At 52.5% G+C, this 27726-nt stretch overlaps 1 protein-coding gene across 2 annotated transcripts in view; it reads right to left on the reverse strand.

Annotated features, from left to right (window-relative positions):
• LOC144733457 (uncharacterized) overlaps positions 1 to 27726 on the reverse strand; it is a 186333-nt gene that overhangs the window by 34879 nt on the left and 123728 nt on the right. For both annotated transcript variants that reach the window (XM_078615365.1, XM_078615364.1), the window contains exons 20-26: positions 27410 to 27621; positions 25960 to 26138; positions 25610 to 25729; positions 3645 to 3728; positions 1908 to 2027; positions 1349 to 1612; positions 192 to 311 (exon numbers count right to left, since the gene is read on the reverse strand). In XM_078615365.1, the coding sequence (XP_078471491.1) occupies positions 192 to 311; positions 1349 to 1612; positions 1908 to 2027; positions 3645 to 3728; positions 25610 to 25729; positions 25960 to 26138; positions 27410 to 27621 (1099 nt within the window). The remainder of the gene's footprint in view (positions 1 to 191; positions 312 to 1348; positions 1613 to 1907; positions 2028 to 3644; positions 3729 to 25609; positions 25730 to 25959; positions 26139 to 27409; positions 27622 to 27726) is intronic.

The following is a 27726-nucleotide window of genomic DNA, read 5'->3' on the forward strand; positions in this document are numbered from 1 at the left end:
ACACAATTATGGAACGAATATGAAGCAACCTACCCACATGGAGTTGAGTTGCACGAACCACTAAAGTGATGCCACCACAGGTGGTACCAACAAGTGAAAAATTCGGTCTGGGCTCACGGACTATGTAAATCAGTAAACTAATGTAGTCCCAAGCCCTGACAGAGTGTTGTTGTTGGTGCTGCGGTGTAGACCTGTGGGCTGCACTGCTCCCCGCCGAGAGGCTCAGCCAACACCAAAAGAGCCTCCAGGGAGCCCTGCTGCTCTGTGTAGATGTCCACTTGGAGGGGCAGTGACGCTTCATTGTAGGGCACCTGCAAGCACACGACACAAAGGCACGCACACACACGGCACAAACGCATGCACGGCACAAACGTGCATGCACGGCATGGCACAAACGCGCACGCACGGCACAGCACAAACGCGCACGCACGGCACGGCACAAACGCGCACGCACGGCACAAACGCGCACGCACGGCACAAACGCGCACGCACGGCACAAACGCACACGCACGGCACAAGTGCGCGCACGGCATGGCACGGCATGGCATGCATGCACGCACGGCACGCACGATACAAATGCGCACGCACGGCACAAACGCGCGCACGCACGGCACAAACGCGCGCACCCACGGCACAAACGCGAGCGCGCACGGCAAAAACGCACACACAGCACACGGCAAAAACGCACACACGGCAAAAACGCACACACGGCACACACACTTGACATTTGTTACCGGAGTCAAAGTTGACAACAGATTTAGAACAAAAAATATTCCACATTTTGTTGGCGACAGTATGGCTCGTTTTAAATTAATTATATCAGAATATTGGCCCAAAAATTACTGATAATTAAAAAACAATGTCATAAAAAACGTGGCAGTCCACTATGTATTCAAAGGGGAACCAAGCAATTTTCGATGTAAATGTGTACGGAATGGGGGTGTATCTCTTTATCAATTGTTTCTCATTCGCGTAACTGTGGCGGAAACTCGTCAAACATTTTGTTGCTATTCATCAAAATAGTTTGCACCGTGCACAATGTTTTTTTCCAGGTCTCTCTTGCAAACAAAAATAATGCATTACTTAATTGGGCTCTTCACCGAGCTGGTTTTAATCCCAGCCGGTGGTTTGCCGCAAACGGGTGTGGAACTATAGGGCAGGGGCAGGCTGAGACTAGGAAAATAGGCCTCGCTTTCCATGAAGTTCATGAAGTATGGACCGTAAGCAAATTTAAATGAGAACATATTGTTCAAATAGCGCGTGAACTTAACAAAAATAACCAAAATAAGTTGATTAAATAACTTGTAAAAACAAAAATAAGTTGTTTAAATAACTTGTAAAAACATACCAGGGGCTCATCCCACGTGACATCTTCCTCCTGCTCATCTTGGCCACCGCTACCCCCCGGCCCCTCCGTAGCTGCCACATCTTCATCATCTTCCTCCTCCCTCCATTCGCCAAGAGCGCCCAGAGCTGCACCCTTCCCCTCTCCTGAGTCCTCCGCTTTAAGAGCGTGAACTGCCACGCTATCAAAGAAGCGTGGCAATTCTCTCACTTGAATCCGGCCTTCAGTGCTCGTTGGTTTTCTCGCGCCTTCCACGGGCCCTTGCCCCTGGGAATGTCAGGTGATATGCATTTAAGATCTCGTTATTACTTTACGATTTCATACCCCAACTCTTCAAAAGATATTTAATAGACCCTAACCCAAAGCATTAAACACAATTATGGAACGAATATGAAGCAACCTACCCACATGGAGTTGAGTTGCACGAACCACTAAAGTGATGCCACCACAGGTGGTACCAACAAGTGAAAAATTCGGTCTGGGCTCACGGACTATGTAAATCAGTAAACTAATGTAGTCCCAAGCCCTGACAGAGTGTTGTTGTTGGTGCTGCGGTGTAGACCTGTGGGCTGCACTGCTCCCCGCCGAGAGGCTCAGCCAACACCAAAAGAGCCTCCAGGGAGCCCTGCTGCTCTGTGTAGATGTCCACTTGGAGGGGCAGTGACGCTTCATTGTAGGGCACCTGCAAGCACACGACACAAAGGCACGCACACACACGGCACAAACGCATGCATGGCACAAACGCACATACACGGCACAAACGCACGCACGGCACAAATGCACGCACGGCACAAACGCGCATGCACGGCCAGGCACAAACGCGCATGCACGGCCAGGCACAAACGCGCATGCACGGCGAGGCACAAACGCATACGTACGGCACGGCACAAACGCGCACGCACACACACGGCACAAACGCGCACGCACACACACGGCACAAACGCACGCACGGCACAAACGCGCACGCACGGCACGGCACAAACGCGAACACACGGCACGGCACAAACGCACAGGCACGGCACAAACGCGCACGCACGGCACGGCACAAACGCACAGGCACGGCACAAACGCGCACGCACGGCACGGCACAAACGCACAGGCACGGCACAAACGCGCACGCACGGCACGGCACAAACACGCACACACGGCACGGCACAAACGCGCGCGCACGGCACAAACGCGCGCGCACGGCACAAACACGCGCGCACGGCACAAACGCGCGCGCACGGCACAAACGCGAGCGCACGGCACAAGTGCGCGCACAGCACAAGTGCGCGCACGGCATGGCATGGCATGCACGCACGGTAAAAATGCGCACGCACGGCACAAATGCGCACACACGGCACAAACGCATGCACGCACGGCACAAACGCGTGCACGCACGGCACAAAAACGCACACATGGCACACACACTTGACATTTGTTACCGGAGTCAAAGTTGACAGCAGATTTAGAACAAAAAATATTCCACATTTTGTTGGAGACAGTATGGCTCGTTTTAAATTAATTACATCAGAATAGTGGCCAAAAAATTACTGATAATTTAAAAACAATGTCATAAAAAAGCTGGTTTTAATCCCAGCCAGTGGTTTGCCACAAACGAGGGTGGAATTATAGGGCAGGGGCAGGCTGAGACTAGGAGAATAGGCATCGCTTTCCATGAAGTTCATGAAGTATGGACCCTAAGCAGTAGTAGAACCCCAGTTCAGATTTTATAGGTGTTGCCTTCACCACCTGAACACACTGCTTCACTGGTGGGAAACCCCGGATTAATAAAAAAAGATCGGCCATCACAGACGAATCAATGCACTTACTGCGTGTGAGTGTGCACTTCTGTGGTAGTGTCGTGATTAGCGAGCTGCGCTACAAACCCGGTGACCCGAGTTCACTTCCCGCTTGCGACCAACACCAGTGACGATTATCTGAACCGATACTGAAATAAGTACCTGGTGCGGTGTGTTAAACATCGCCGCTAGGGAGACAAAGGTGGCCGGGAATTGTGCTGGCAACTCACCCCCTTGTGTGCCATGCCAGCCTTCATAGATGGTCGTTAACAGCACTTGCCCCAACAATCTGTTAAGGCTACACGGGGGATCTTTGTCTGGTGCACTTGCGTCCAAGTTATCGGAGTCGTTGGTGATTGTAAACAAAGCCAATGCTGCAACCTGGGCAATGCAGTTGGCTGCAAAGAGGCCACGTCCATCGTGATAAATCATGTTGAGGACAATTCTCCCGATCTGTTTGCGTGTACAGGCACTTGGATGCCACCGTGAAGGCTGCTCATTTTCCTTCCAAGTACCTTCAGTGTCATGCTCACAGTTTGTCCACACAGCATTCTGGAGAGGTATTCAACCACCTCGACCTTCTGTCCGTCCCCTTCATCCTGGAAGTACATTGTCACAAGACCGCAGCAGTAACCAACATATCTTATCAGCATCTTCATGAAAAATGTGCGCCGATGTGAACTCTTAGTTAATATTTAACTTTCATGTTGCTGTGCTTAAAAAACTGAGAAAATATTAAGTTGTTGCTCGTACACATTATAAATACAGCATTCAAAGCTGATATACTGCACTGTAAAGGCTACCAAAATAAAATAAATCAAGACAACATGGTACATACATAAAATGTACCCATGTGCATATATACCCAATGGTCACTGAAACACGTGTGACATAGGAAATAGACATTCTACTCGGATGCAAAATACTTCAGTAGACGGTTAATAATCCATTTTCACTCGCAAAGGCTGCATCTGCACAGCTAGAGATAGCTTCCACCTACCGACACCTTCCGTATATATGTAATGTAGTAACTCGGTGGGAGACGACTTCACGGGTAGCACACTCTTTTATTTCACCAACTATAGTTACACGGGTGACTAACACCAGCTATAGTTACTCGGGTGACCAACACCCACTTAGTTACACGGGTGGCTAACACCAGCCTAACCCACACGGTTCTCCTGGCTACACCAACACGGGCTCTTACGCCCCGTAGCCTCTCGGAACACACCCAGCCGGGGTGTCCGTCTCGACTCTGGGTCCCACAGTCCCGCCTCCGAGCCACACAGGGGCCCGGTCCTGACAAGGACAGCGGGACTAGGGGTCTCAGGGCACTACTTCTTCAACTCCGTCTTCAATCTTCAACTGGTTAACAACAACCACGAGTGCTCCCGCGCGTCCTCTTTTATGTCCATCCTGCGGACGTCGCTGAGAGCACCCATCCCATTTGACCAATCACTGCGCGCTGCCCACGATCCCCTTTTCTCACCTCGTGTCAGCGCGCACAATCCCCTACGCCGCGCCGCCCCGTACTCACTCACTCCCGGCGCGCGCGTCCACACCACGCCCACATGCGTGCCCAACCCCGCACCCCGCGCCGCCCCGTAATCCATCACTGTCGGCGCACGTCAACACCACCACTACATCACCCCCTACCACATAGCTCGCAGCCGACCCGGCTGCTATAAAAATGTATTACTCCCCCCTCCCCCCATGTGTGCCCCGTAACACAACAACAATCACAACAACACAACAAGAACAATATGTACAATCCGGCGAGTGACAACAATAAATGTGTATGCAAAAAAAAAAAATTCCGACTCGTGCAGCGTCCCATTCTTTCCGAGCGCCCCTTGAACGGGACATTACCCCGGCAGAGGGGGAACGCGGCGGCGAGCTCGGGTTTGAATTTTTTTTTTTTTCTTCATGAAAAGTGTTGTGTCCTAGCACGAGTCCGCCTTGCCGGTCCGTCGTACGGCACCCGACGCGGTTGACCGTCCGGTGGTGCCGGCAGTCCAGGAAGGCACGGGCCAGGCATCGGAGATCCGCGCGTGCCGCGGGGTTCCGGTTCCCGACGGTCAACAGCCGTCAGGTCCGAGACACCTGGGGGTGGGTCAGGCGGAGACACGTGAGGATCAGCCTGCGACACATCCCTCCCCGAGTCGACGGCCACATCACACGCTCGGTCGCCACGGCACAAAGTGGGGTCACGCGGTGCCGCGAAGGGTTTCAGTCGGGAGGGGTGCACGTACCAACGGCGTTTTTCTCATTTAATCTGTATACTCTGGGGTCGTGCAACACGCACAATTTCCACCGGTCCCCTCCATGGTCTCAACAATTTAGGGGACGTAGCCAACTGTGTATGTGGACAATGCAGCCAGGCCTTATCGCCTGGTTTCCAATCGTGCGTATGCACCCTTCGTTTATGCAACCCTTCGTTCGCGATCTGCCGAGACCGCGAATTCAATCTCGCAGCCTCTCGCGCTTCAGCCAGTTTGGCGATATTAAATTTGATGTGGTCTGCCAATTTAGATTTTTCGCGTGGCTGGGAAATCCCCAGTTGGACGTCCATGGCCGGATCGGCCTCCCGCCCATACATGAGAAAAAATGGGGAAAACCCCGTCGCCGCATGAGGGGCCATTCGATAGGCCGCGAGTACCCCAGGTACCTGTAAGTCCCAATCAACCTGATCGTTGCAGACCTGTTGGCACAGCATAGAAGTAATGGTCCTGTTCAGACGTTCAACCATTCCGTCAGTCTGCGGGTGGTACGGGGAGGTACGCACTTTCTTTGTACCCAACAGGTCGCACACCTCGCGCAACAAAACACTCGAAAATGTTTTCCCTTGGTCCGTCAGCAAGCGTTCGGGGGCGCCCTTGTCCAAAACATAGCCCTGGACAAAGGCGTCCGCCACTGCCGCAGCCGACTGGTTGGCGAGTGGCCATGCCATGGGCCAACGGGTGAAGTACTCTACGCCAACCAGCAGGTACTTATTACCCCTAGGTGTAGCGGGAAAAGGCCCCAAGATGTCGAGCGCAACCAGTTCGTTTGTGCGTGAAACCTGAATGGATTGCAGCGGTGGATTAGCCGCTATCGGTGGCGGTTTTCTTTGGGCGCACCCTACACATCCCTTAAGGATGTTCGCCACGTCGTTGCCCATCCCCGGCCAATAATAGTCTCGCTGGATTAGGGCAAGCGTTTTGTGAAAACCCAGATGCATGAGTCGTTCATGAGCAGCCAGAACGACCCTACCCCGCATAGCAAATGGCACAACGAGCGCGTGACGCCGAGACATGTTGTCCCACTTCATCAAGAGGCCCTGTCTGCACACCCAGGAACTGACCCGCGTTTCCCCCCCTCCGGGAGCGTCAACCTTCCGACGTAGCGTGAGTAGGGAGCTGTCGGCCATTTGGAGACGGCCCCACTCGATGAGAGGCAACGCTAGTAACGAGTCCGTCCCCGTGGGAGCGTCGACCCCCGTAGTGTCAGTGGCGGCGAGCAAAACTTCCGCGGGGGCGGCGACAGGGGGTTTACACCGCGCCGATCCCAGCAGACATGCGCATTCCGTGCGCGGCGGCAATCGCGACAAGGCATCCGCATTCGAGTGGCGCAATCCCTTACGGTAAATCGTCGTGAATTGGTAGTCCTGAAGGACCTCCAACCATCGGGACAATTGGCCGGAGGGTTGCGCCACCCGCATAGCGTATTGGAGAGCCGCATGGTCCGTACGAACCACAAAAGGACGGCCGTAAAGATACGGCCTGAACTGCTGTATAAAAAAAACAATCGCCAGCAATTCACGACGTGTTACGCAGTAGCGTTGTTCCGCAGGTGACAGAACTCTGCTACCGTAGGCGACCACCCGTTCGACCCCCCCGACCACCTGTGAGAGCACTCCCCCGATACCCGTGTTACTAGCATCCGTGTCGAGCAGAAACGGTTGCGTGAAATCGGGGTAACACAAGGGGGGAGCCCGCACCAAGGCGTCACGAAGGGAGCAGAACGCAGCCTCCTCTTCCGGCCCCCAGTGAAACCTCACACCCTTAGCCGTCAGAGCGTGCAGGGGCCTGGCTATGGTGGCAAATTGTTTGACAAAACGACGGTAGTAGGAGGCGAATCCTATGAAGCTGCGGACTTCAGTGACCGAGGTTGGCGTTGGCCATGAGCTGACGCAGTGCGTCTTAGCAGGGTCTGTCGAGATCCCTGAACGGCTAACGATATGGCCCAAGTACCTGACTGATTCCCGAAGCAGGTAACATTTTGCCGGTTTAAATTTAAGTTTAGCGGAACGCATCCTGAGGAACACTCTCAGTCGCTGGAGGTGCTCCTCAAAAGTCCGGCTGAAAACGATGATATCATCGAGGTAAATCAAACAGGTGTCCCATTGGAGTCCTGACAAAACCAATTCCATGAGCCTCTGGAACGTGGCGGGAGCGGAATGTAAGCCCATGGGCAATCGGTTGAATTCAAATAGGCCTCCCGGTGTCCGGAAAGCGGTTTTTGGTTTCGATTCGTCATCGAGGGGCAATTGCCAAAATCCCGAAAGCAGATCAAGCGTCGAAAAAAACTGTGCTCCCGCCAAGGCATCCAGCGACTCATCCATCCTGGGGAGCGGATACGCGTCGGCCATTGAGATTTTGTTTAGGCGGCGGAAATCGACACAGAACCGCAAGGACCCGTCCTGTTTTTTAACAAGGACGATGGGAGCACCCCACGGACTGGAAGAGGGCGAATGATGTCGGCCGCCAACATGTCATTAACCGCCGACTGCACATGCTCCTTCTCGGCTGGGCTGAGCCGGAAGGGATTCTGTCGAATAGGAGCCGCGTCCCCCGTCGCTATGTGGTGGCGCAACAGGTCTGTGCAGCCAATATCATACTTGTGTCTGCTAAACACGTCAGCGAATTCGAGTAGCAAGCCCCTCAACGCACCCAACTGCACACTAGACAAGTTACTAGACCCAGCACACAACGAGTCCAACCACTCTGTCCCCTCCTCAATTTGAGGATGCGTATCGACCCTCGAATCCGCGTGAGCAACGAGCTGTTCCTCGACGGGTAGCAGCGCCGCGTGAGCCAGCACTGTTCCCTGTGTAATTACGGCTGGCCGCGACCGCGTATTCAGGACCATAACGAACGGCTCACTGTCCGCCCGCACCATGGTCTGAGCCACCGCTAAGCCGAGGCCCCCAACAGCTCTGTTTGACGGCCCCAACAGAACTCCCTGTCCCCCCGCATCCACCCCGAGGGGTTTCCTCAATCGAAGGGGTACCAACATTTGCGATCCCGGGGGTACCCGTACAGTCTGAGTTGCCAGCGCCTGCACCGTCGCACAAACCGTGCGTATTTTCGTAGGACTCGTCAAAAATGCGTCCCGATGGAAGCTCAATGCAGGCCTGATCTATGAGAATTTTGATGGGCATTTTAGCCAGAAAGTACGTACCTAGTAAACAAGGAACTGCCAGCGATGATGATACAAAAATAGGACCCGCCAATTTGATATCGCCAATACAAATAGTCGCCCGAATCTGGCCGATGATCCCCAAGGATCCCCCGTTCGCCGCGTAAAATGGTACGTCCACTGGCAAAAGGGGTCGACATTGGACGGGAATGATGTTATAAATAAGGTCCGAAATGATAGTGGCTGACGCACCCGTGTCCACAAGCACCCGGACCTCAACCCCGTCAATAAACCCCGTTACCACGGACGACCCGGCCGACGCAGCCACCATCCTGTGGGCCAATTCGGACCATTCGACTGCTTTCGGGCCGTGTACGAACCCCCCTCGCCGAACCGAATCCCCGGTACCCATACGCGGTCCCCCCACCGCGAAGCGGCGACCCGAGTGTGCCGTGTATGTGGACCGAGCGTGTGAGGTGCCGCGACTTGCCGGGTTTAGCTGGGACGACTTGTGGCCCTGGTCGTCGTCCGGACGTGGTCCCGTGGCGCGCTGACGCGGAGCCCGGCACCCGGACGCGACGTGACCCCGAAGGCCGCAGTTGTAGCAGACGACGAGGGACGTCGTAGGTTTCGGTTGCTTCAGCTTGCGGGATGAACGTGTGGGCGAACGACCTCCCGTTCTCCACTCCCCCGGTCTTGATACGGTGAAGGCCTCCTCCTGAGCCGCAGCAGGCTGAGGCTCGGCGACCGTGGCGGCAGGTGCCGCGATCCCCGCCGATGCGCAGATGACCCTCCGCTTGCGCTTGAGGACTTCGTATGCGTGAATACTCGTGGCAATCCCCAGGGAGCAGATGTCCATTTCGTCCGCCGTATTGATGGGGACTCCCAGGTCGTGAGCCAACGCCAGCAGCTGCTCCGTCACCATGGCGTCCTTCCCCTCCTTGTCCATGCGGGGAAAAGCTGCGTCCGCCAGGGCGAGCAGCGCCGTGCGATAGGCGAGCGTTGTTTCTCCAAGCACCTTGCGCCGTTCGTAGAAATGGTGGCGACAGGTCGAGGGTGGGCCGAACACCTTAGCCATTAGATGTAGCGCGGCCTGGAGCGTTGAGCGAGACGACCTTGGGGCAGATGTGAAGGCTGCAAGCGCGTCGTCGTCGAGCGTCGCTGGCAGCGCGCGTAGGGCAGTGGTGTCGGACCACCCCGACATTTCTTGATGTGCGAGGAACCTTCGTTGGAAGGCTCCCCAGTCGCCCCCGTCCGCCTTGAACGCCGTCAGCGCGGGCAATCGTTGCTGGAAGACCCGGTCGTCGGCCTCCGAGGAATGATTTTCCCGCGCGCCGCTGTGGTTATAGAAAATGTCGGCTCCGTCTGCAGGCGCATGATGGAGAGCTCTAACGCGCGCCGATGACGCGGGCTGCGCTGAGAGGAGATCTCCGCCCACGTGGTGTCCGCGCTTCCCGCCAACCGAAGGCGGACCCTCAAAAACGGCGCCAACTTCAAAACTTTTGGCGCGAAGCGCCTTCTGGCGGGATCCCTCCAGCCGCGCTCCCTCCTCCAACCCCGCAGCCGTCCCTCCGCCCGCTGAAACGGTGATGTCCGCCAAAATTGCAGCGGCGGCGAGCAGCAACTCCGCCAGGCGGGAGTGTGCGTCCTGTAGGCTGGTGTCGGAGGCAAGCGGAGCGTCGGCCATCGCCGCGAAGTGCTGCATCGGCGGCAACTCCTCGTCCTCTCCTTCCGAGGTTTGTGTCTCCGGTACGCCGTCGTCTTCCCGATCTCGCTCGTGGGTACGGGTAGTCTTCCTAGTATCCATTCTTTTCTTTGAAGACAGGTTTACTTCTGACGCCAGTTGTAATGTAGTAACTCGGCGGGAGACGACTTCACGGGTAGCACACTCTTTTATTTCACCAACTATAGTCACACGGGTGACTAACACCAGCTATAGTTACTCGGGTGACCAACACCCACTTAGTTACACGGGTGGCTAACACCAGCCTAACCCACACGGTTCTCCTGGCTACACCAACACGGGCTCTTACGCCCCGTAGCCTCTCAGAACACACCCAGCCGGGGTGTCCGTCTCGACTCTGGGTCCCACAGTCCCGACCCACATGGGCGTCGGACCACGGGTCCCACAGTCTCGCCTCCGAGCCACACAGGGCCCCGGTCCTGACAAGGACAGCGGGACTAGGGGTCTCAGGGCACTACTTCTTCAACTCCGTCTTCAATCTTCAACTGGTTAACAACAACCACGAGTGCTCCCGCGCGTCCTCTTTTATGTCCATCCTGCGGACGTCGCTGAGAGCACCCATCCCATTTGACCAATCACTGCGCGCTGCCCACGATCCCCTTTTCTCACCTCGTGTCAGCGCGCACAATCCCCTACGCCGCCCCGTACTCACTCACTCCCGGCGCGCGCGTCCACACCACGCCCACATGCGTGCCCAACCCCGCACCCCGCGCCGCCCCGTAATCCATCACTGTCGGCGCACGTCAACACCACCACTACATATACAAAGTGAATATCCCAAGTATAAATTTAAGCGTTGGCAATTGGAACTACTTTTGGGCGGCAGTGTATAAACCAGTAGTGCCACACTTGTCTGTTCCTCACAGCAAGCACCTGGGTGGGGGGTTCCATTCCCAACTTGGGCACCTCTCCGTGTGTGGAGTTTGTATATTCTCTCTCGATACCCTTCGGGTTCTCCGGTTTATTCACATAAACCAAAGCGCACACAATGTAATCGGGAGAGTAATTCCTTGCTTAACGGTGATATCAGTTTGTTTTTTGCGGTTAACGTTTCACTTCCCATAGGATCTGTGGTTTCGACTAACGTTAACATTGTTGACTAACGGTAACATGTTTATCTTATGCACACAGGTGCCAATTTCGGCCAATCCGAGTGCTCGTAAGTGGGCTGAGCCATGTCCTCAGCCAATCAGTGACGTCCATTTATGAGCCGTTTAAACGTTGATTGGCTTTATTTTCTTTTAACATGTCATTCCTATATTTAATTAACAGTTATCTTGGTTCAAACTTGATTTGAAGCTTTCGTGACTGCAGAAATCCATACTCTTTGGTTCTTTCAGTAAAGTCACGTAGGTATAAAAAAATAAAAAAAACATATCACGACGTTTCGATCGCAACACAAGCGGTCGTCCTCAGGCGGAAAAAATAATCCAGCAGTGCAACTGCTGAACCAGGAAGAAACACAGCGAGAGAGCTGTTACAACAAGACAGGCAAGACTACCTCAGCAGTACTTAACTCAGCTCACTTGGTCTTTCTAATCAAGGGAATTTCACTGTCCCCAAATGATTTGCTCGTCAGCTTTGATGTAGTCTCCCTGTTCACCAAGGTTCCTGTACCTGACACCTTAGCAATAATTGAAGACTTGGCCCAACATGGACTGAATCCTAAAGTACCAACTTTGGTTAGGCACTGCCTTACCAACACTTCACCTGGAATGGTACTTTTTACAAACAAAATGAAGGTACCCCCATGGGTTCCCCCTTATCACCAGTGATAGCGAATGTTTTCATGTAGAAATTTGAAACAAATGCCATCCAGACATCCACCCTACGTCCTTCCTTGTGGAAGAGATACGTAGATGACACTTCCGTCATTTGGCCACATGGTCTGCCAGCTTTGAACCAATTTCTCAACCACATCAATTCCATACACCCATCCATCAAATTCACCATGGAAGTGGAGAAGGATGGTAAGCTACCATTTCTGGATGTTTTGTTTGAGCAGAGACCTGATGGCTCGTTGGGACACTGTCTACAGGAAAGCCACCCACACAGATTCCTATCTGAAACCTGATCTCCACCACCATCCGGCCCATCAAAACGTTACACCATAGGGCCCACTGCATTTCCGACCAATGAACTGGAACACATCTGTAATGCGGGCGTAAACGACCTCCCGGAAGTGACGTCATGGGGGGAGGAGTTACTTCACGTGGGGGAGAGGGTAAGGGTCTATAAGGGGGGTAACCGGAAGCAGTCGGGAGTGATCGGGGACTGGGAAAGTGAGAGGCCACGCAGGGCGAAGGGTGAGGAGAGAGTGGCGAGGTCGCCACACACCCGAGCCACGAGGATCGGCACCGTCGGCCAACGGTGACCGACTCCGGGGCAGGAGGAGCAGCGAGGAGGCTGCAGAGAGCAGCGGGTCTGCAAGGGAGGAGTCGGGCAGCAGGGGTCTGCACGACGTGACAGCAGCGGGGCTGCTAGGAGGGAGTTGGGCTACGTGAGCGACAGCAGCCTGGGGCTGCAGAGTGGAGAGTATATAGGGGAGTACCGTGAGGGAAAAGAGATCGAACCCAAATAAAGGACAGGACAGAGAGAAGCGTCCGAGTCTTTTATTACACTGGTGTCAGAAGTGTAACGGTATGGCTAAACAACTGAGAAAAAAGAATATTCCGTCTCCGGCATCGGCTTCATCTTCCGACGACGATGACCTTCCTCCTGCGGTGGACCCGACTCCGGCAGAGGAGGAGATCCGTGCTGGAACGAGTGCGGGTCCAGGGGTCCAAGATGTCGCCGCGTCGGCGGACCAGTCTGCACCAAAGGACGCGGATTTAAGATGGAGTCAGATGGCGGAGCAACTTGAAACTCTCAAGAATGTGCTTGCGCAGTTGTGTGAGCTCGTTACGCCGAGGACGGCGTCGGAAGGCGATGTTGGTGGTCCGCAGGAGCCCGGGTTGTCTTCAATGTCGACGCCATCAGCCACGCGGCACGAAGACGCCATCTTGGGCGTGGCGCACGACGAAAGGCGGGAAGCCGCCATTTTGGGCCCTCCGCGACGGAAGGCCGCCATCTTGTCGACACCACGCTGCGACGCCATGTTGAACATGCCACCGGAAGAGTCAGCGGCTGGAGGGAATGCGCCAAGGCGTCGCAGTCGTCACCTAACGACTGTCAAGGAATTCTCCATCGGGGGCGATTGGAGTGCGTTCGCCTGCAGATTTTTGGCAGCGGTACGCTCGGCGAGGTGGACTGACGCCGAGGCATTAGAAGTTCTTCCGACTCTCCTTGATGACGAGTCCGTTAGATTCTTTCGCTCTATAAAAGCCGCGAAGAAGAAAACATTGCGTGGTGTGTTCGACGAGATGGCAGACGCTTACGAGCCGCCGGATGATGCTCATCGCCGGTTTGTGCAACGACAACGCGCACCCGAGGAGTCTCCGGTGGCGTATAGGGGCGCGGTACTGGAGCTGGCAATGGCCGCATACCCGGAGATGGAGCCTGACCTGTTGGAACCTCTCATCCTGGGGAAGATGTTGGAGTTGTCCCGGGATCTCGGCATTCCCATGCCGGTGTGCGGTCACGAGAAGCCCACATCCCGGGCTGCGGCTAAGTGTCTGGACGCCCAGTTCAACCTGCGCCGGTGGAAGCAAGTTACGGCGTGGACGGGTGGGCCCATCGTCGAAGGGGGAGCCGTGGGTTGGGACCCCAAGAAAGCAGTTTATGTGCCGGACGACAGGAGCCCGCAGGAGCTGTCGGCTGCCGCTGCTCCGTGGCCGGAGCCGCGGGCTGCGCCGCCGACACGGCCGCGTCGGGACGGGGCGCCCGCAGCAAGGCGCAACAACATCGACTGCTTCCGCTGCGGGCGTAAGGGCCATTATGCCAGGGACTGCTGGGCCCGCGTCCCGGGTCCGCCCCAGCAGGAGGCCCCGACAGCGGCCGCTCCAAGGAAGGATTCGCCAGCACAGGCAAGTCGGTGCGCACCAGACACCCGGCAAGGCTTGACACCTCACTCATCACCGTTGTCATGCGATCCGGGTGTTTTTAATAACGGGAGACCATTGACTGTGCCTTGTCGTTCGGTAATGCAGTGGCGTAAGTTGGCTCAGCGGGTCGTCGCGGCCGCTACCCGGTTCGTCCACCGTACCTGGGTCGATACAAGGGGTGGACGTACGGATTTTGGTAGACTCCGGAGCGTCCGCGACCATTATTTCAGAAGTAATATCCACCTCTTGAACATCCCACCAGAGGCCGTGAGTCCGGCTTACGCTTCCTGCGTCACCGCGAACGGGGGTAGCATGGGCATTGTGGGCCAGGTGTACGCTACAATCGCTATCGGGGGAGTGTCGGCCTCGGGAATTGTGTTAATTTCGAGGTCTCTTGCGGTTCCTTGTTTATTAGGGACCGATTTTCTGGCCAAAATGCCCATTCTAATTAGAATTAATGAGAACTGCATTCAATTACCGGAAGGCCGTAAAATTGCCTTTTTGCCGTCGCCCTGGGGGCGACCTGCTCCTGTCGCCCAGGTGCAGGCGTTGTCCGAAGTGTCTGTTGATATTCCACCTGGCTCACAGATTCTCATTCCTTTGCGTTATCGGAAGCCTGTACCTGCTCGTCAAGGAGCGATTGGGGTTTTGTTGTCACCGTCCGCCACCATCACGGGTGGATCGGCGCTGGTTGGTGCACAAACTATTGTTCGGCCAGACCAGCAGCCGTTTTTGCAGGTGCTTAACGCGAGTGCCGAAAGCGTGTGTGTGCCGGCGGGTACCGTTGTGGCACATGCCACTACTGCGTTTACAGCTCATGATGATCTGTCCGGCCGGGGGTTTGTTGGAGGTGTTTCGGGCCCCGGAGCTGTAGATGACCGCTGGATTGCTGAATTGTGTGGGGAGAATTCAGCTCTTTCCGGGGAACAACGTTGTGCGATTCGTAAATTGTTATCGAGCTATTCTGATGTGTTTAGCTCCGATGATTTGGACTTAGGACGCACCTCATTGCTTTACCATCATATTGACACAGGGGACGCTGCCCCTATTCGGTTGAACTCGCATCGGATGAGTCCGGCTGAGCGAGAGCATGTTCGAGGGGCAGTGGATGACATGTTGGCTGCGGACATAATATCTCCATCTAACAGCCCATGGGGCGCACCTGTTGTTTTGGTCAAGAAAAAAGATGGCAAATTGCGATTTTGTGTAGACTTTCGTAAATTAAATAAGGTGTCGGTGGCAGATGCGTATCCCCTGCCGCGTATGGACGACTCTCTCGATGCCTTGTCGGGGGCGAAGTTCTTTTCAACGCTAGATCTCTCTTCGGGCTTCTGGCAGCTTTCCCTCGACGAGTCCTCGCGAGAAAAGACTGCTTTCCGTACGCCGCAGGGGTTATTTCAATTTAACTGTCTTCCGATGGGGCTGAATGCGGCCCCTGCCACTTTTCAGAGGTTGATGGAGTTGGTATTAACGGGGTTGCAGTGGGAGACATGTCTTATATATGTAATAAAAGACTTGACCACGATCTCTGGCTTAGTGTCCTTTATTCGGTCCGTACTGCGTTCCCACACGGCTGTCTCTCTTATTCTCTCAGTGCTGGTTCCGATGTCACTCCAGTCACCATCAGCAGCCCGCTGCTGTTCTTGTCGCTCTTGCAGCCCCACAGCAGCTCCGCTGCTGTACTCTCACACAGCTCCCTTGGCTGTTCCTGCTGCAGCTCTGACAGCCTCGTGCTGTCTCGCCTTCTCGTCGCTCCTGCGACTCTTGGCAGCCACCCCGCTGCCACTCTCACACAGCCTTACTGCCTATCTCTATCTGCAGCTTTACACCTCCCAGTAGCTCCCTACTGTTCCCGGGGTTGGCCCCCGCTTCGACGGTGCCCCCTCGGCTCGTACGCCCGCGTGGCCCCACACCTTTCCATTCACACCCCGACTGCCTTCTCCTTCCGGTTTACCCGCTTAAGGACCCCCTACCTTTCACCCACGTCACCTGGCTCCGCCTCCTCGTGACGTCACATCCGGAAGGTCGCTTTCGCCCGCATTACATATATTTGGACGATATTATCGTTTTCAGCCGCACATTTGATGAGCATTTATCGCGGTTGGAGGCCGTCTTCACCAGGATGCGTTCTGCTAATTTGAAATTTAAGCCCAAGAAATGTCACCTGCTGCAACACTCCGTGCGTTATTTGGGGCACATCGTCAGTGCGGATGGGGTGGCCACAGATCCGGACAAAACTGCGTGCGTCCGTGACTCGCCAACCCCTGCCACGATGGGGGATGTGCGTCGGTTTTTGGGGTTCGCCTCATATTATCGGAGGTTTGTTCCAAATTTTGCTACGATCGCGAGGCCTTTGCATCTCCTGATGGGTAAAGGACACAAATTTGCTTGGGGACCGCCAGAGGAGGCGGCGTTTCGAGGCCTACGCGATCTATTGGCTACGGCACCGACGTTGGATTATCCGGATTTTGCGCATCCCTTCATTCTGGATACGGACGCGAGTGACACGGGCATTGGGGCGGTGTTATCTCAGTCCAAAGGTGGTGTAGATCGCGTGGTCGCGTATGGTAGCCGGGTTTTGTCTCCCGCTGAAACCCGCTACTGTGTCACTCGCAGGGAACTTTTGGCTATTGTTTTTTTTCTCCGCCAATTTCGACCGTATCTGTACGGTCGTTCGTTTATTGTTCGCACGGATCATGCGGCCTTGCAGTATGCTCTTAAAATGGACCAACCATCTGGCCAGCTGGCGCGATGGTTGGACACGCTGCAAGAATTTTCCTTCCAAATTCACCATCGGAAGGGAGTGCGTCACGCTAATGCGGACGCACTTTCCAGGCTGCCGCAGCGATCCCCTTGCGCGTGTGCGTCGGGGACGCATAGGTGTGGCCAGATTCAGCACCCCCCTCCGCCTGTCGCGCTGGCAGTCGAAGTGCCGGAAGCTCCGCTTGAGCCGGGGCCGACTGATGCGGGGTCGGCTGATGGGGGACCGGCTGATGGCATTCTACATCTCCCGAGGTCTGTGTGGATTCGGGAACAGATGTTGGATGATTCCTTGGTAACGTTACGTAAGCGGCCTGTGAAGGGGAGTGGGCGACTCTGTGCGGGAGGCGTGCCGGAAACCGCTCTCCGTGATGGCTTGCTGATGTGGAGGGAAGGGATGCAGGAACGCTGGCGTCTGGTTGTACCGGCATCATTGCGGTACGAATTGATTAGGACTCTGCATTGTGACACGCTTTTACATCTGGGGGTGCAGAAGACGCTATTGACGCTGCAGCGAGACTACTATTGGTATGGCATGACGACGCATGTCGTCGGGCACGTTCGCGCGTGTCCCGATTGTGCCCGCCGTAAGCCACCTAAACATCCATATGTGCCGCCGATACAATCCATCCAGGTGTCGAGTTAATGAGTTGGTGGCGTTAGATATTTTGGGACCCTTTCCGCCATCCGCTAGGGGAAATAAATATTTGCTGGTAGGGGTGGAGTACCTCTCCCGCTGGCCGATGGCCTGGCCTTTGCATGACCAGTCAGCGGCGTCTATCACAGACGCCTTTCTTTTTGGGTATGTTATGGACAAAGGGGCGCCGGAGAGGCTCCTTACAGACCAAGGCCGGAATTTTTCCTCGAAATTGTTGGGGGAGGTGTGTGCGGCGCTGGGTACAAAAAAAATACGGACATCTCCCTACCACCCACAAACGGATGGTATGGTGGAACGGCTTAATCGGACCCTGTCCGCCATGTTGTGCCATACGGTTAGTGAAAAACAATCGGATTGGGATTTGCATATCCCTGGGGTGCTTTCAGCGTACCGGATGACGCCGCATGCGGCTACAGGATATTCGCCGTTTTTTCTAATGTACGGTCGTGAAAACGTACCGCCGATTAATGAACAGTTGGGAACCGAGGCGAGGGGACCTGTCAAGCCTCTTCCTGATTATATTCAGGACACCGTTCGCCGAGTCACTGAGGCGCGGGTGGAGGCTCGCATGGCTATGGCCAAAGCCCAGGCTCGGAACGAGCGGTGTGCGCGACGTTCAAAAGGGGAATGCCCTTGGAAAACGGGGGACCTGGCCTGGCTCCATTGTCCACAGGTGCGGCCAGGTACCTCTCCTCCTAAATTACATAAGCCATGGCAAGGGCCGGTTCGCCTCATCGAGGTTCCCAACCCACAGTCGGCGCGTGTTCGGTTTGGTTCTCGGCGTTGGTTCGTCCATACATCTCGGTTGAAACCATACGTGGCCCCTCGACCGGATGCGTCATCTCCTGAGGTTGCCTTGCCGGGGTCTGTTGCTGCCGACTCGCCCTTGCCTGTGCCTGCTGACTTTGCTAGGGCGCCTGTCGTGCCTTTCACAGACGAGCCGCCCGTGACGCGGCAGGGGAAAGAAGACCCAGCTCGGGGTGCGCCTACCACGGCTGCGGAACCTTTGAGGCCCGCAGCCCTTCCAAACCCCGCCGCGGACACGATCGCGGGACGCCTCTGATGCTGCGGCTTCGAAAATAGGGGACCGGGACGTTGCCAGGCCTCCAATAGCGACAGACGAACTTCAGCCTGTCGCTCTTAAGCGGGAGGGCCACCGACCATCCGGGACGGCCCGGCGACCCGCACCCACTCGAAATCCCTCACATTTCGTTAATTATTGTGTTGTGTTCTTGTTCTTTCGGTATATTATCGTGTGTTTTGTGTCCTTTTTCGTATTCGGTCGTGTTCGCTCGCATTGCTTATTGGAGTTGTGTTCAGCCGAGGTCGGCTGGATTTTCTCTACGGGGGAGGGTGGTGTAATGCGGGCGTAAACGACCTCCCGGAAGTGACGTCATGGGGGGAGGAGTTACGTCACGTGGGGGAGAGGGTAATGGTCTATAAGGGGGGTAACCGGAAGCAGTCGGGAGTGATCGGGGACTGGGAAAGTGAGAAGCCACGCAGGGCGAAGGGTGAGGAGAGAGTGGCGAGGTCGCCACACACCCGAGCCACGAGGATCGGCACCGTCGGCCAACGGTGACCGACTCCGGGGCAGGAGGAGCAGCGAGGAGGCTGCAGAGAGCAGCGGGTCTGCAAGGGAGGAGTCGGGCAGCAGGGGTCTGCACGACGTGACAGCAGCGGGGCTGCTAGGAGGGAGTTGGGCTACGTGAGCGACAGCAGCCTGGGGCTGCAGAGTGGAGAGTATATAGGGGAGTACCGTGAGGGAAAAGAGATCGAACCCAAATAAAGGACACAGGACAGAGAGAAGCGTCCGAGTCTTTTATTACACATCCACCAGACCCTCGAGATGAATGGGTACTCGGACCGCATTATTTTCAAAGCTATTTCTCCAACTATGGAGAAACAATCCCCTGAGAAGCCAATCAAAACCATCACTTTACCATACATAGTAGGTGTTACCGAAAAGATTTCCAAAATCTTAAACAAACACAAGATCCATGTCCGATTCAATACAGTACACAAAATCCGTGATCTAACCCCATCTGTGAAGGATGCCATTCCTGACATGCAATATCCTGGAGTCTACAAACTGAGTTGTACCTGCGGTAGTAGTTACATTGGGGAAACGAAACGACATGTCTCGGACCGTGTTCGCGAACACAAAGCAGATCTGAAACACGCCAGAACCAATACCTCTGCCGTGGCTCACCATTGTTATAACGCTGTGGGCTCGCATGATAATCTTTTCCGAGAACAAGGTACTCTGCAAACCTTCGGACTACTATCAAGGGTTTGTTCATGAAGCCATCCAGATATATAAACATAGACTTAAATTCAACCGAAAAAATGGATACAGATCGAGCAATCATTGGAAGGATGTTATTAACCAGGTAAAACCTTAACTGTTGTGATTGTTTTCATCATACCTGCCGGTTACTAGTCTATTTTTCCGAGTCTCTTCCCCCCCCCCTTCCCCAGCTTTCCACTTCAAGCCCCGCCTACTTCCCCCCCCAGCCTCACTTCTCCCCCTAGCGCTCACGCAGCTCACCTCCTTCCCCTACCCCCCCCCTCTCTCCCCTCTTGCTATATAACCTCTTGCCACGCCCACTTCAGTATTTTTTCTTGCTGTGGTGTTCCCACCTGATGAGGCTTGCTTGTGTTGCGATTTGTTTTATTTCATATTATTTTATTTCTACCTATGTGACTTTACCGAAAGAACCAAAGAGTATGGATTCCTGCAATCATGAAAGCTTCAAATCAAGTCTTGACACTACTAAGCGAGGCTGTTTATCTTACCTATAAACTTCGTTTTTAGTCTGTCTGTCTGTGTGTCTGTCTGTGTATGGACGAAACTTGCTAAGGATTTGGCTCGCAAACCGTGGGGTTTACGTTTTAAAAAGTACCCAGGTACCACGCCATAAGCCCCGTGGTGAGCCAGCGCTTTTCCGATTTCGCGTCCGTCAACTTAAAAATAGTTTAATGAAGCATTTAGCACAATTTATTACTTATTTATTTCCTTACGCCGCTGAGCTCGCTCCAAAGCACGCATTTGCGCATGCACGACAAAGCCGTGGTTGCCCCTAGCAACGCACAAGCGGGATCGGTGGAATTGGGGAAAAATTCTCATTCGCGTTAAAAATGCTATAAAAATACACAAAACGCTGAGGTAAATTCTTCAAAGTGTGATGTCCTCTTCTCCCCCAACCACCCCAATGTGTGCAGTTACTGCAATAGAGTCGGTAGATGTTACTACTATAGGTTGTAGATACTACTGCAGAGCAGGCGGGGGGACCATGGGTGGGGGGGGGGGGGTAGCAGCCCAGCCCCAGCCTGCCAAGGTGCCACCTCGGCAGGCTGGGCAATCTAAGCGAGGCCGGGAGTTCTGCACAGGACTAGGCCTCACCATCACTCTGTGAAGTTAGTACTTTTTGGTTCTTTCGGTAAAGTCATGTAGAAAGAAAATAAATTTAATAATAGAATACGATGTTTTGATTGCAACACAAGCAATCATCATCAGGTACGAATGAATGAGAAAAATCAAAACTAGTAATCTTAGAAATATAATGCAATACAACACAGAGTCGGCTAACATAACAGTCAACACCCTACCTGGTTGATTACATTCTTACAAAGAGTGCTAAATTTGAGAGAGAGACGAACCACAGTCACGGAGACACATAGACAGGGTGAGTACTGGCAGTCTATAATGTAGACTGTAGCCTGGATTTTAAGCTTGGTGAGCGTATTGGCAGTCTATAATGTACACTGTAGCCAGGTTCTTAACCTGAGTGAGCATACTGACAGTCTATAATGTAGACTTATTCTTGGGTTCTTAATAACCATTGATAGTCTACATTATAGACTGCCAGTGCACTCACCAAACTTAAAAACCAGGCTAAAGTCTACGTTATAGACTGCCAGTACATTCCGATTAAAAACCAGGCTACAGTCTACATGAATGGATATTTGTTTATTATCTTATTATTTTTATTCACTTTTTAAAATTATTTTTCTATCTACGTGACTTTACCGAAAGAACTAAAGATTATTATTATAGAGTTAGTATAGCTACTACTACAGCCAGTACACACTGCTATACAGTTAGTATAGCTACTACTAGAGCCAGTACACACTGCAAAAGAGTTAGTATAGCTACTACTACAGCCAGTACATACTCCTGTAGTGATAGTAGCTACTACTACAGCCAGTACATTCTGCTGTCGTGATAATAGCTACTACTACAACCAGTACATACTACTGTCGTGATAGTAGCTACTACTACAGCCAGTACATACTGCTGTAGTGATAGTAGCTACTACTACAGCCAGTACATACTGTGGTGATAATAGCTACTACTACAGCCAGTATATACTACTGTGGTGATAGTAGCTACTGCTATAGAGTCAACTTCTTCTTCTTATTCGTCCATCAAAGTTGATGACCATGGCACGTTTGTCATTTTGTTGGGTTTTGATGAGTGCGCAGATGGCTGAACAAGCCAATCCGAGCCCGGAATTCTCTGTGGCACACTGGACAGGTCAAGGAGGATGTAGAGCTCTGAGGTGCAGCCACAAGTCCTTCCTTGGTAGATTTGTGCTGCTGCCTCTTCAAGATAGCACCGGAGCTTCTCCTACTCTCACAGAGGACTGCACCGTCCTGTACTTTTCTTCTCCAGGCAGGTCGGTCCTGTGCTAGTGATTCCCAGCTTTTCAGGTCGAATCCAAAGCTCTGCAAGGAAGCTTTAAGGGTGTCCTTGTAGCGCTTTTTGCGGCCACCTTGTGCTCGCTTGCCATTCTTCAGCTCGCCAAAGAAGACTTGTTTTGGAAGTCTCGCGTAGGGCATTCTGGTTACGTGGCCAGTCCATCTAAGCTGTTCCTTCGCATGCAAGGTGTAGATGCTGGGGATATTTGCCTTGCTGATGACTTCCGTGTCAGGGATTCTGTCTTGCCACTTGATCCTCAGCAGTTTCCTCAGACAGCTCAAGTGGAGATGATTACATTTCTTGGCATGGCGCTGGTAAACTGTCCAGGCTTCGCACCCATACAGAAGAGTTGGTAAGACAACAGCCCGGTAGACCTTCAGTTTTGTCTCCTGCTTGATGCCAGTCCTTTCCCATACCAAGTCACGTAGACGTCCAAAGGCTGCACTGGCCTTGACAATCCTGATGTTAACTTCATCATCTATGTGCACAGCGCGAGACAGTGTACTACCAAGGTAAATAAACTTGTCAACGGCTGAAAGCTTTTGCCCATTCACAAAGATGGTTGGCTCAGTGTAGGGTTTCCCAGGAGCAGGTTGGTATAGGACTTCAATCTTCTTTGTGCTGATTGTTAGGCCGAAGTTGTTGCAAGCTGAGAAGAGGTGGTCCATACTGTCCTGTAGATCTTTATTTGAGCCAGCAGCCAGAGCACAGTCATCAGCAAACAAAAGTTCTCGAACAGTGACTTCCTCCACTCTAGTTTTGGCTTGCATCCTCCGCAGATTGAATAGCCCACCATCAAAACGGTAGATGAAGTTAATCCCAGTGTTGTGGTTCTGGAATGAGTCTTGCAGCATGGCAGAAAACACCATGCTGAAGAGCGTTGGCGCTAAAACGCAGCCTTGCTTCACCCCGTTTGTGATTGGGAACGGATCAGAGAGTTCTTGCTGGTCTCTGACGCTGGCCATCATGCCATCATGGAGATTGCGCACGATGCCAATGAACTTGTCTGGACACCCGTACTTGGCCATGATTTTCCATAGGCCCTCCCGGCTGACTGTGTCGAATGCTTTTGTTAGATCAACGAAAGCCATATATAGATCAACATTTTGTTCTTGGCATTTAGCTACTACTACAGCCAGTACATACTGCTGTAGTGATAGCTACTACTACAGCAAGTACATAGTACTGTAGTGATAGTAGCTGCTACTACTACAGGCAGTACAAACTACTGTCGTGATAATAGCTACTACTACAGCCAGTACATACTACTGTAGACATAGTAGATACTACTAGTCAGTACATACTACTTTAGTGATGGTAGATACTGCTATCGAGTCGGTAGATACTACTATAGTTAGTAGATATTACTATAGTCAGTATATACTACTGTCGAGTTAGTAGCTACTGCTATAGAGTCAATATACACTATTATAGAGTCAGTAGATACTACTGCAGTCAGTAGAAACTACTGTAGAGTCACTAGATACGACTATAGAGTAATGTAGTTACGACTATAGAGTCGGTACATACTACTGTAAAGTCGGGAGATACTATTGCAGTCGGTAGAGTCTACTGCAGAGAAAGCAGATAGTAGTTATTACTGTAGTGGGTTAGTATGGAGACGGAGTCTTCTTTGGAGGCAACAAGTATTTATTTAATGATACACAGAGAAGGTCCCTAACACAAAAGGGTAATGGCCCCTTCTACCCACAACCTAAGGAGGTACAGCCTCCGGGCTAATGTGCCCTAATCACTGGGACTAACCACTCTTAGCCCTCCGGCTAACGGGACCTAAGGGAGGCTGACCCGACCCAGCCAAGGTCCTCGGGTCTCAACCGCTGGCCCACACAGACCCGGCCCTGAGAAGGACGTCAGGTCCGGGGATCCTCAGGGTCCTAGCCTACTGACCACTGGCCTCACTGAGCCCCGGCCCTTATAAGGACGGCGGGGCTTGGGGTCCAGGGTCCTATCTTCAGGTGGACTTCTGAGTCTTCGGCTTGAGGTGGACTGACTCGAGGCGCTCTGGGGTCGGGCTTTTATGGGGCTCCCAGAGTCACTCTGCCCCTGGCCATGCCCATCATCTGGAACCTTCTGGCGGGACCTAGATTGTTGCACAATCCCCCAGCCCCCCCACTGGGGGCCTGAGGTGTTCCCCTCTGGTTCCCAACCGTCCCCCCAGGTTGTCTGACCCACGAGTCCTGCTTAGTACAGACCAGACCTGCTATTGACCCCTGTTGGCCCCTGACTGGAAGTAAATGCTCAACCGTAGTGGTGGTGGCGTATTACACCCAACAATTACCCACCACACTACTATAGTCAGTGGATATTACTATAGAGTCAATATATATCACTATAGATTCAGTAATACTACTATAGACAGGAGATACCACTACGGTCAGTAAATACTACTATATAATCATTAGATACTCCTGTATAGTTAGAAGATACTACTACTGTCAGTAGATACTACTACGGTCAGTAAATACTACTATAGTCAGAAGATAATAGTACAGTCAGTCGATACTACTACTGCCAGTAGATACCACTACGTTCAGTAAATACTGCTACAGTCAGTAGATATTACTACAGTCAGTAGATACTACTACGTTCAATAGATACTACGGACTACAGTCAGTTTAACACGTAGGCTTTCGCGACCAATATTATTCATAATAAACGTTTTTGGGTTAGATCGCGTTATTTATAAATGTGTCGTAAATAACGCGATCGAACCCAAAAACGTTAATTATGAATGACTAGTCAGTAGATACTACTGTAGAGCCAAGTATTACTACTATAAAGTCGGCAGATACTACCATAGAGTGAGCAAATACTACTATAGTCAGCAGATACTACTATAGTCACTAGATACGACTCACTATTGTATGTTGATATATATGCCTATGTGGGGGTAAAAATATCAACTATTTATCCACCCCTTTCTATTACTTTTGGATTCAGGACTTCAAGCCTCTTAATTTTGTTGATGGACAAATGGACAAACAGAACACCGGGCTTTCACAATAGCTTAGTACTTGTGTATGTATATATTAAGTTTTTAAGAGAAATTTTGAAATATATTTTTCTCCCTGGCAAAACCGAGCACTTCCCGCTAGTGAATATAAAATGCAATAATCATAATAATAATGTGTTAACACTGTGCATTCGAGCCTTGTGTGTGCTTCTCTGGGCATGTGGGGGTTGCGTGCAGCTGCAGGTGAGAGAGCCCCTACCAGGTACGGGGAGCTCAGCACGCACTCGAGGCAGAGCGGGGGCACGTGCGTGAAGCGGTCAGTCACACGCACAGCGCCAGGCTCCACCTCGTCCTCACCGCCGTGATCGATGTAACGCACCTGGCAAGTGCACAGACCACAAGCACACACCACATGCACGCGCGCACTCACCTTTACCAGTCGGCGTGAATATGAACAACAATGCATCACGTCGCAGAGTTCATTCATAAGAAGAGCAACACAGGCACTTGAGCAGTCTGGTCATTTTCTACATTAAGGTTAATCCAGCTCCAGGCAAGCCACGTGCATGATTATTCAAGTGACTTCGCCTTGGTGTGCGCAATAACCACCTGCACAGTATTTGTTTGCACGTTGAGAATCTGGCCTCGGTACCAGCCTCCCGACAGCTGAATGACGCATGGCTGGCCCAAGGAAAACCGCAAGTCCACAAGTCCAGAAAGGCTGCTGTTGTTTATGCTGCTGCCACACTCCGACTTGATGGATTCCATCAGCTTCTGCAGGACCGCATCTGACCGAACAAAAATTAGGAAACATTAAGTGGCAAAGAGTACAGTAGACTCTCGATTAATCCGCACTAATGACGGGGAGGACGGCCGTGGATAATTAAGAAATATCCATTTTCCACGGATCTCTATGCCAAAAAGTAACCATCAATCGATCGATGATGCAAGTGCTCAGTGAGAACACTTCATTGCTCCCGCGCAGAAGACTGCCCACCACGTGGACAGCAGCAGAGCCACGCCAATCAACATTAATAAAGCTCCACCCACTGTTGTATAGATCTTCAACTACTGTACTGTAGGGGCAATTACATGGATTTCACATTAACCAGAGAAACATATGTGTTCGGTTTAAGCATGTGACTTGTAATAAACATTTCCAAGAATAACAATGTAGAACTGTTTTTAGATTATAAGAATAGGTTTAATGCTTTCTGGCAATAAAACAGGTGTTAAGATGTTAAAACATCAAACTGAAACCTTTTGCAAGGAATCATGTCTGCATTAACCACATATGCTTGTGGTGAACATGCAAACCAAAAAATATGCTCTGATAGCATATGCATTGTCTTTGAAACTGATTGGTCCACACATACTGGCAAAGGAGGTCCCATGATGTAGCTGCTCACCGCGAGCTCTCAATGTCCTGATAGTGCGTTGTCTTTGTGCTGTTCGCCTGTTGGTGTCCTCTGGTCGAACACTGTTGAGACTAGGCTCTAAAGAAAGCAGTCTCTGGTGTGGACAAATAAGTTTCAAAGACAATGCATATACTATCAGACCATGTTTTTTTGTTTGCATGTTCACCACGAGTATATGTGGTTAATGCAGACATGATTCCTTGAAAAAAGTTTCAGTTTGGTGTTTTTACATCTTAATATCTGTGATATTGCCAGAAAGCGTTAAACCTATTCTTATATTTTGATACTGGCAAGGGAGGTCCCATGATGAATTTGGGCTCAAGGGAAAGTCCATGAGTTATTAATTTACGTCAAAATCTCAGGTGCACGGTTAATTTGCACATTAGATAAACCGCACGCGGATAATTGAGTCTACTGTACAAGCTTCGCCGCATCAGGAAATCCATTTAATTTAAAAGGACAGCTGTGCGCGATACGTCGTGCTTTTCAATCTCCACGCTCAAACTCAATACCAAACTGTGCTGTGATGTGCGGCAATCTGCTAAAACGCCTTCTGATCGATTGTTGATTTCCCTTCCAAACACCCTTTCAGATATCCGTCGTCAAATTGCACACTGTGCGCAAAACCTCCGCCTCCTCACTATTTGAAGCCAGGTGTCCGTAGATGCGCCCACTGGCGCTAACGTGCGTCACCACCAGGCTGAACGTGTCACTGGCCGGGAGGTCGGGCGCCGGGTAGGGGACACTGGCCAACCGCTGCGGTGGAACCGCCGTGTGGGACATCTCCCTGATGCACGCCGCGACGATGTCCTCGCCCATCCTCCTGTGCGCCACTCCTGGATCTGCCTTCGGCCTGGACAAAGGCAGGAAAAGCCATGATGTATAGGATGACTCACTCCCCTCTTCCCAATCATCACTCAAGGGGCACCCACAGTGGCAAAGACGACAAAAATCCCTG

The sequence above is a fragment of the Lampetra planeri genome, chromosome 47 (genome assembly GCF_965212315.1).
Source record: "Lampetra planeri chromosome 47, kcLamPlan1.2.h2, whole genome shotgun sequence".
Lineage (NCBI taxonomy): Eukaryota > Metazoa > Chordata > Hyperoartia > Petromyzontiformes > Petromyzontidae > Lampetra > Lampetra planeri.